Source organism: Vigna umbellata, chromosome 4 (assembly GCF_029865625.1).
Source record: "Vigna umbellata cultivar VRB3 chromosome 4, Vumbellata_1.0, whole genome shotgun sequence".
Classification (NCBI taxonomy): Eukaryota; Viridiplantae; Streptophyta; class Magnoliopsida; order Fabales; family Fabaceae; genus Vigna; species Vigna umbellata.
Window position 1 is genome coordinate 73,276,535 of NC_142168.1, and position 10,667 is coordinate 73,287,201.

At 30.0% G+C, this 10,667-nt stretch overlaps 2 protein-coding genes across 2 annotated transcripts; both read left to right on the forward strand.

The window, feature by feature from the left end:
- Window positions 1–1,643: 1,643 nt before the first annotated feature.
- LOC148201205 (uncharacterized) lies at window positions 1,644–6,319 on the forward strand. The gene is made up of 6 exons (XM_088114027.1): window positions 1,644–2,551; window positions 3,835–3,890; window positions 3,991–4,221; window positions 4,953–5,241; window positions 5,617–5,813; window positions 5,896–6,319. The coding sequence occupies exons 1-6, from the start codon at window positions 1,691–1,693 to the stop codon at window positions 6,047–6,049; spliced, it is 1,788 nt and encodes a 595-aa protein (XP_087970153.1). The 5' UTR covers window positions 1,644–1,690; the 3' UTR covers window positions 6,050–6,319.
- A 1,018-nt stretch (window positions 6,320–7,337) lies between these two features.
- Window positions 7,338–9,176, forward strand: LOC148201206 (GDSL esterase/lipase At1g71691-like). Its single transcript, XM_088113146.1, has 5 exons — window positions 7,338–7,593; window positions 7,879–8,003; window positions 8,219–8,464; window positions 8,632–8,884; window positions 8,992–9,176. The coding sequence occupies exons 1-5, from the start codon at window positions 7,338–7,340 to the stop codon at window positions 9,174–9,176; spliced, it is 1,065 nt and encodes a 354-aa protein (XP_087969272.1).
- Window positions 9,177–10,667: the final 1,491 nt, after the last annotated feature.

Sequence of the window (10,667 nt, forward strand, 5' to 3'; positions counted from 1 at the left end):
ATAAGCAAACTTACTTGACATCTACGTACTTGCCATTTGCAGAGAGTAGTTTATTTTTAATTTAGTTTAATAATTTTTTAATATGTAAAAATATAAAATATATAAATAGTTTGCTCTTTGGAATAACATGGTCACTAAAACATTTAAGTCTTATTAATGGTGTATGATTTATCTCTTTGCATTTGAATTTCTTAATAACATATTATTTAATGATATAAAATCAGTTATAAAATATATAATTTGAACAAACTAATTAATTATAAATAATTTCAGAAAAACTATTTAGTTATTTATTTATAAGTTTTTTGAGAAAAAAAAACTTTAATAAAAGTAAAACACATTAAATTTCTTACAAGCTAGAATCAACCCATACTTTAAGATAAGTTAAATTTTAAAACAAAACATATATTATAATAGTAAAATAAATTTTATAATCCAAATTACATCCAGAAAATGAAAAATAGACATGGACATATATTAATATTTCAGTTATTTGAATGCACAATTACGACTTTGTTAAATTAAAATATTTTAAATATGACTTCAATAACTCAATTAATAATACTAATTAAAAAAATTAATTAAATATATTTAAAATAATTAATATTAATTATTATGATCATAAAGCCGTTGGTAATGAATGTTTATCAGCTAATTAGCAGTGTTGAATTCAAATTTAAAAAGTACAGTTGTTAAAATTTGCCAAACAAAATTTTACCGTTGTTAATGATTTTAATTAACTCGAGTATTCCATGGCCAAGTAGAATAGATAATTTAACTATAGGTTAATTTAGGTATTTTTTCAGTTTAGAGTAAAAACTATGATGTAAAACTAATGAAATTTATTTAAAGATTAACTTCTGATTTAATTCAAGGCTAATCTATTTACTTTTCTATGGTGAATTTAAATTTGACGTATAAACTAAATCGAAACTATTTTAAATAGTTTTTAATACGTCGGATTCGAATTCTCAAAACAGTACAACCAAACCCAGCCTTGAAATATTCAAAACCTAAATATGCATTTTCGTAATAAAAAAACTAATTTAAAGAAGAAAAATATTATTTGACCCACTCAATTTTTTACATTCATTTCTAATCATCTTTTTTTTACTTTTAGTTTTTTATTTTTTAAAAAAATGTAAAAATTTAAACTTTTATATAGTTAATTTATCTTTTATTATATGTCAAATAAATATAAAAATATATAATAATAAATTATTTATAAAAAAAAACAACAAAAAAAAAAGAAGACGGTGTCTGCGTCACTGTCACGTGAGAGTTCCTCGAACTCTCCACACTAACCATTTGTCAAAATCCCATATTCTACTTTTTTAATCCTAAATCCTATTTTTTATAACTTGGATATTCATATTTGTCTTTTAATGTTTGTTTAGCTGAAAAATAAAATTAATTTCTATTGTTTGGTACAATAAAAAAAGTAAATAAAATTTTAAAAATTATCATCTTCCTATTTTCATTTATATATCCTATTTTTTATATTGTTCTTTAATTAAATACATTAAAGAAAATTGTAATAATTGATAAAATAATAGATAGTAAAATAAGAACTTAAAAAATGTTTTTTAAATGTGCTGACTTTGTAATCTGAGAACTCTCACAGTTTAAATTCACCATAGTTCCATTTCTCTCGTTCTCACTTCCACCTAGTTTTCCTTTCACTCAAACAATGGGTTTGGAAGTAGAAGAACCAATAACGACAGGACAATCCACAGCACCAGAAACGATGTCGTTGAGTTCACCGCAAAAAGTTCAAAACAACTTGACCGTTACATCCACGCTCCCAATCGTGCAGCCTCACGCGCTTCTCCCAAAGCCTGTGCCCCCAACCGCATCACTCCGAAACGACGTCACCGTTTCCTCTGCATTTGGCAAGTTCTTTCACCAGCGCCGCCATGAGCTGTCGTCTGCAATCTCGCGAGGGATCTCCACTCTTAAGCACCAAACCGACGATGCTTTGAAGAAGAACAAGAACGAAGACGTGACAGAGTTCAACCTCTCTGGACTGAAAATCTTTGTCGCAGTAAAAAAGAACGCACCGTTCTCACAGCGCCGCATCAGCTTCTTCTCGCGCTCAAACTGCAGAGAGTGCAGCGCAGTGCGGAGCTTCTTCAGAGAGAGAGCGCTGAGGTTCGTGGAGATAAATGTGGACGTGTTCACGGAACGGGATAAGGAATTGAGGGAGAGAACGGGGAGCACGACGGTGCCGAAGATTTTTTTTGGAGAAAAGCTGATAGGAGGGCTGGTGGAGCTCAACGCACTGCGGAAGGACGGCAACAAGGAGTTGGAGAGGCAATTGAAAGACGCAGAAGGAGAGGGGCCGGCGGCTCCGGTGTACGGGTTCGATGAAGCGGCGGAGGAAACAGTGAAGGAAGAAGCGGCTGAGGAGACTTTGAAGGTAGTTAAGGTTTTGAGGCAGAGGTTGCCAATTCAGGACAGGGTGTTGAAAATGAAGATTGCGAGGAACTGCTTTGCAGGGAGCGAGTTGGTGGAGTTTCTGGTTCGCCACCATGGCTACGCTCCTACCAAGGTATGCTCAATTTGAGTTTTATTTTATTTTTCTATTTATTTATTTATTTATTAAATTTTGAGTTTGAATTCAATTAGGATAAAGATAAGAATGAATTAATCTTAAGGGCATCAATTATACAGATATTAATTAAGACATAACGTTTTATTTTTAGAATGATAAAAATTAAACCTGTGTATATTTTAGTTTTTTTTTTCTTTTCTTTTAATCAACAAAGTGTAAGTATTTTATATATATACTTGAGTACTTAAGATGCCTATAGAAAAAATATGTACAAATTAACTGTCATTTAGTCCTTCTATGTATATATTTTTAGTCAAAATTGGAGTTTCGATACATAAATTTTATTATAAATTAAAATAAATCTCATAACGTATTAATTGAAATAAATACCAAAATAGGATAAAAAAATATTTTTAATAATAACTAGTGAAACATGCGTGTCTATTTTTTTTAATTATAGTGAAATATGTTTTTAAAAAGTTGTTTTGATAATTATTATTAGAATAAACATATTAAAAAAATAAGCAACTCCAAAATTCACGTTAAAACTTCAATAAAGAAATTTGGATATTTCGGATGCTAAAAAGCAAATTTAATCTGAATTTAACCCATCTCTAATCACGAGTAACTGTTTCACTTTTATCAATCCTTATTTTTAAAAAATATATTATTATCATTATTTGTTTTAGTTGTGATTCGAGTAATTAAAAATTATAGCAAAATAGAACAATTTTATTTGATGTTTTAGATTAAAGTTTAAGTTGTAGTAAAATGCAACAATATTCATTAACACTAACTAGTTTGAATGTAGAATAGTAAAGACAATTACAAATGAATGTAACATAAAATTATAGAAATTAAATGACTAAATTATAGATATTTTATAAAAAAATAGGAAAAATTGATAAAATAATTTATACCAATACGTGTAATTATCTATCTTTAAATTGTTTTAGATTAAATTTTAAATCAAATATATTAATATTATTATTAAAGTGCTCATAGTGGGAATCGAGTAATGCCTGCCATTTGTAAGGTTACTAGCCTTTTGCCTGTGCAGCAGTAATCAAAGTTCATCAATAAAGTAAAATTAAGGCCAACAATCATTGTAGTGACTATTATGTGATTTAGAATTGGCACACGACATTTATAATTTCTGGTTTCTTAATATAATGTATATTGTTTTCAATGTTGCAATTTCAAACATATTATATCCCCAATTTTGTTGCTGTAACTGCAAAGTTTCTACTAAATGGTTTCCATTACAAACATATGTTTAGGCTGTTGAGATTGGAAAACAGTTATGCAAGAAGCACTTCATCCATCATGTTTTCGGGTAAGTTAAGAATTTTTTATGAAACAACAAGTGCATTTTAATAAACGAGCCACACTCCTTCATTAATATTATTCTTGCCATTGTCAACCTCCATTTTTAGGGAAAATGATTTCGAGGAGGGAAACCACTTCTATAGATTCATTGAGCACGAACCCTTAATCTCCAAATGCTTTAACTTCCGTGGTGCCACGTATGATAGTGAACCGAAGGCTGCAGCTGCAGTGTGTGATAGGCTCACCAAGATTATGTGTGCTATTCTTGAGTCTTATGCTTCTGAAGACAGGAAACGTATTGATTATCTGGCCATTAGCAAAAGTGAAGAATTTCGTAGGTATGTCGTGTCACATACAAATACACCAAGTTGTATATTTTGTGTATATTATTGTGAATGCAATGCATGATTTTGTTTCCCCGGGTAACCATATATTTGCTCATTCTAAGTTTATTCTTGCGGATCTTCAATTTTCAGAATTTCATATCCCCTCTGATGTGAGTAATAATGAATTCATTACATGCAAATAGACAAGCTGGGCTGTCTAATCATTGATTTTCACCGCGTTACCTATTTAGTGTCTTTAAATTAGTCAAGCTTTGTTGTTGAATTCATCAATTTTGATAATCATTAGTCTGATTGGCAAATTTTAATTTTCAACGAACAACTTGAGAATGTAAGGCAATGCCTGGATTTTCTCGCTCAAGCAATGTGATTTGAACCGTTTCCTGTATAAACTACTATATAACATCTACATTACTTAAACATGATGAAAGGAATCTAGACTTTTGTTATTGATGGTTTAAAATGATTTTCATGATAATGAAGTAATAATAACAAAACAGGATGCTATGTAAATAGTACGAATATATGAATATTTCCCGATTGAGCAGCTCACTTGCTTTTACTTTTGCCCTGCTTCTGTGTTCACTGTCTTGGTAAGAATGTAGTTGACTTTTTATGAAATGAATGTACTTTGATATACTTACAGAGAACATGAAAAGAACGAAGTGGCGCAGGTATCATATTTTGCGTAACTAAAGTTAAATTTATTGTTTTCCTAACTGCAGGTATGTAAACATGACCCAAGATCTGCAGCGGGTGAATCTATTGGAACTATCAGAAAACGAGACACTTGCCTTCTTCTTAAATTTGTACAATGCTATGATCATCCATGCTGTCATTAGAGTCGGGTGTCCTGAAGGTGTGATTAATAGGAGATCCTTCTCTGAGTTCCATTACTTGATTGGAGGGCATCCTTATTCTCTTAGTGCTATTAAAAATGGAATCCTCAGAAGCAATCGGAGGTCACCATACTCCTTAATCAAGCCCTTTGGCTCAGGAGACAGGCGCTTAGAGGTAAGCAGTTTCTGTGCATAAGGTTTTGGATAATTTGATGCTGGTTGAACTGAACACCCTTATCGTTAACAACCATGTAAATTAGGGACGAAATCATGTTCTTTATATACTTTCCATCAAGCCTTCAAATGAACAATGACATATAGAACTTTATTTTTCTGACACTATATGGAAGGTGGTGTTGCTGACTTAAAAAAAAGTACCACTCTGCACATCATTAATTCATTATTTGAAACTTGAAGGCAAAGATATTTATCCATTGCTATAGTTTCAACAACTTTTGTGTGTCTTTTCTAATTTATTTTTTTCTAGTTCCCAGTCAATTCATTCCTTTCTCATACCAATAATAATTCACTTGTTCCTACCAAACTGCAGCTTGCTCTTGTAAAAATGAATCCGTTAGTTCACTTTGGCCTTTGTAATGGCACGAAGTCGAGCCCAAAGGTGAGGTTTTTCTCACCCTATAGAGTAGCAGAAGAGTTGAGATGTGCAGCTAGAGAGTTTTTTGAGAATGATGGAATTGAAGTGGACTTGGAGAAGAGAACGATTCATCTCACTCCAATTTTCAAGTGGTAAGCAGTTTGTGCTTTATTGCAGCCTTGGTTTCGACTTGCAATCTTTAGCATTCTGCTCAAGAAATAATTATATTGGCAGGTACTCTGGGGATTTCGGACAAGAGAAGAACATGTTAAAGTGGATAATAAATTACTTGGATGCAAATAAAGCTGGTCTTTTGACACATCTCTTAGGTGATGGTGGCCATGCTAATGTCTCTTACATGAGTTATGATTGGTCAATAAATTACTGAGTAGTTGGGAACCGTTATTTGTTCTGCATATAAAAGAAAGACTTTGATTGATATTGATACCAAATCTGAGTGTAGATGAGATATTACTTATATAGACCGTACAATTTGTAAACCAAAATCTGGTGAAAAATGGTCATATTTGTATCTGTGAAAGAAGGAGCATCTAGATGACCAACGATTGAATCCACGAGTTTCTACTTGGGTGAGATTTTTACAGAAAATGTATCAAAGTTAAACTATACTTATATATTATGGGTGTTCTATATGTTATCACACCGACCAACGTAAGAAATTGCCCCCTAATGTTTTTTATATTCTCTCAGTAGCCAATTTTATGTTGTGTATTTGGTGATCAACCTTTTTTCTGCAGTGTAGAAAAGTATTAGTTGTGTGATTGACTGCTATATAACAAATGAAGAGCGGATACCTAACACTCTACACTCCAAACAAAATTTGAATTATTGTGTTTTTGGTATTGGACATTCAAAATATATTGATGTGCTTTTGGTATCGAAACAGTGCGGGATTACTCCATGCACCTCTCCACCCTTCTCCGTACACTCCTACATTTCAAAAATATCATTCTTCAAAAAGCTTTTTTTTTAATTTCAAAATTCGTTCAAAAGATTTCGAAAAATATTTAAGGCAATGTTATGAATTGTTTGAAAATTATTATGCTCGATATAGGATTGATAGGAAAATGTAATTAAAGGACTTTCTATTACAATTGCATTTGTAAATGTCATGCATAAGGATTGGAGTACCTAAGTACTCAATTTAATATCATACAGTTTTCTTTGGTGATAAACACAAATAAATAAAAACATACTTTAAAAAGAAAGGTGTATAAGAAACAAATTTAAGAGAGAAATAAATTTAAGAAAATAAGGGTTAGTTACACACGCATTTTACTTTTGCAATTCATTTTCTTAAAACTTAATTGTTAATATTAATTATTTATTAGAGTAAAAGAATTTACAATAAAAGATTTAAAAATAAAAAAATACTATAAAAATGAATTTGATTGGACATAACTATTTTATATATGACTACCTTCTAACTTATAGAAACTATATTTACACCAAAATAATAATAAAAAATATAAGTTTAGAAATTAATTAAGAAAATTGAAGAAAGATGGAGCTAAAGATAGATGAAAAAGGGAAGAATAAAGAAGAATGAGTTAGCCTTTGAGTTGTACTTTTCCTAATGAAGCAATAATGCTTACTATAAAAACCATTATTTAAGACATTATTTGCATTGTTCAATTGCTCCAAAAGAAACCAAAATGGAAAAAAGCTCAAAAATTTTCTGGGTTATTTCCATAATCATAACTCAACAATTAGCATTCTTGGCCAATGCCTCACATCCTAGAAAGAGGATTGTGGCAGCTTTATACGTTTTTGGTGATTCCACTGTAGATGCTGGAAACAACAACAATCTCAACACACTTGCCAAGGCAAATGCATTTCCCTATGGCATTGACTTCAATAATTGTTCCACAGGAAGGTTTAGCAATGGCAAAACCCTTGCTGACCTTATTGGTAATATTTTCATTTAATGTTTCCATGCAAATGTAAAAAAAAAAAAGATAATGATACTTTGACAACATTTTTTTGACGACATTTTAACATAATCTATGTGTCATTCTGTGATTGGTCCATGTTGATGTTTATGATTATTATTATTGATTGTGGAGTAATTTTGAACCAATTACAGAATGACACGTAGATGATGTTAAAATGTTGTTAAAAAAATGTTGTCAAAATATCATTATCCAAAAAAAAACAACCTTACTAAGATTTTTTTACATTTTTTTCCTTCTGTAGCTATTAGACTGGGTTTGCCCATGCCACCTCCGTACTTAGGTGTGCCCAAGTCTAAGAGACATCAACTAATAAGAGGGATTAACTATGCATCAGGCTCTTGTGGAATCTTGAATTCAACTAGAGCAGTAAGATTCAAAATAAATAAATAGTGTTTAGTATGCTTTTTCTTCTCAAACTATTTTCTAAAATTATGTTTTATCTTTAAAAACTATATATTTACTTCTTTGCATTATATGAAAGTCATATAAAAGTAACTTCATCATAATAATAAATATATTTGACTCAAATAAAAATTTCTTGTTGAGTTTCTTTCTCATCATATTTTTATTTTGTGACGAAGGGGGATTGCTTGTCTTTAGACAAACAAATTGAATACTTCACCTCAACTGTGATCAATGATCTTCCGAGAAGCATACATAGCAAAACAAAACTAAGGCATTACTTAGCCAATTCATTATATCTCTTATCAATTGGATCTAATGATTACATGTTGAATTATTTCAAGTATCCAAATGGAACGAATAACAATCTAAATCCAGAAAAATATGCAGATTACCTACTTGAACAATTGGCTTCACGTATCAAGGTAATCTTTTTAATAAATGATTTGAATTATACGATGATTTCTCATAGATAGTAATTGGTAGATTTTAATATGTCACTTTTCAATTAAGTATTTTACATATCATAAGTATTTAAATTTTCCGAAAGAATGTGAAGAATGTGTTTCCTTCACTCTTTCTTTTTCTCCAGAGAATTTATGATCTTGGAGCTCGAAAGTTTGTAGTAAGTGGAATTGGTGAAATTGGTTGCATACCAACATGTGTTATAAGGACACCATATTCCCAAAAATGCAATGAAGATATAAATCAAAAGGTTAAGCACTACTCAGAAAAACTCCCTGTGAAGCTACAAGAGCTGCAAATCCAACTCTCACATTCACACTTTATTAATTTGGATAATTATAATTTCTCCCAGAAAATTAGAAATTCTCCTGAAAAATTTGGTAAACAACGTCTCCCATGAATCTCTTATAAAAAAAATTAAAAAGTTCATGTCTTTTTTGTATTCTAGTATGATCATAGCTGATGCTTTTATTTATTACATTTTCAGGGTTCAAATATACTTTTGACTCTTGTGTCCAAAGAAGGAAACCTTGTGCAAATCGGAATGAATATTATTTTTTTGACTTTGCTCACCCTACTGAAGCTACAAATAAAATATATGCAAATGAGTGTTTTAGTGGAACCCAATTGTGCCTTCCTTACAATATTCTGAAATTGATTCATGGAAACTAAAATATTTGTACCACGTTCTTATATAAATATATCATCAACAATTTTTTTTTGTTATTTGTTGTTCACTTTCTCCTTATGTATGATAAACAAGTTAAACCCCGCTTAAAGTGTTTTATGATTTTGAACAATTAAAATGGACTTGTACTGTATAGTAGAGAGAGAAGAAGAGAAAAATACAGTAAATATTGTGGAAAAAGATGGTTTTGGAAATCAAATATCAAGAATTTGAGTTTTAGGAGAGGGATGAATGCCTATATGAAAGGTAAATAAATTGAAAAAAATAATATTCTATACTTATTTTTTTTAAAATTATACCTAGTACGGTTGGAAATATGTTAGTAGGAAATATTTTTACAGTAAATATAATTCCATTACATATTATATTTTCACGAGATACTTGATGGTTATGTAAATGTGTTTATACACGGTTTAATATATATATATATATATATATATATATATATATATATATATATATATATATATATATATATATCCTAATATTAAATACAATTTTTCTTCTTGTAGTGTAAATTTTGAAAACCACATCACATGAATGGTGTTTCTAACTTTATATCATTGACTATATAAAATAAATAAAAGAATATGGAATCAAACTGATGATAAATTATGACACTTTTTTAAGGCGATGGAGTATTATCTAAGAATTTTTAAGTCAAACGTGTTCGGTACACACTCTTTCTTGGTTATTTTTGACGAGTCATGCATGACAACAAATCTCAAAGAAATATAGAGCAGAAAGAAATAGACCACATGGTGTTGGTCAATTTGTACGCAAATATTTGGCTGTTTCTTGAAAGAGCATTTTTCTTCCGCTAATTGTGCATTTACCATACTATAATAATAGCATTACATAAACCCTAATTGAAATATATTACAGGGTGGCAAATTCAAAGACTATAATATAATAATTTCATCAAAATGTGAATAAAAACACTAACCAATTAGGAATGAAAATGGATTCCATTTTATCTACAAATATTCATGAAAACATCTTGTTGTCATCTTAAATCCAAGTTAAATTAAACATTATAAAAGAATTAGGTAAAAAATGAAAAACTTCCTCCAAATACTCTATCGGGATATTAATACAAAACCAAAAACTGTTGCCTTAAATGTACGTCACTTTCCTCAACACACAATCCCAAACATTATTAACGATTCCATTTATTGCTTCTACCTTCCTCTATTCACTGCCACCACCGCCATTTACACCTCTAATATCTCACAACTTGGTCACAGATTGAGCCGAAAAAGGAAAAAATAAAAGAAAATAAAATAAAACTTGGTCAACTCAGAATGTGATTAGCTTTAAGTTTATAATCACACAATTTTACTTTTAACAATTTAATCATTTTTGTGAAATTGATTGTTTCATGTATTATAACTATACTATTTTCTAATGTTCTAAACACATGACAAGTTAATGGAAGATGAGTATATTAGAATGGATGAAAAAGACTAAAATCA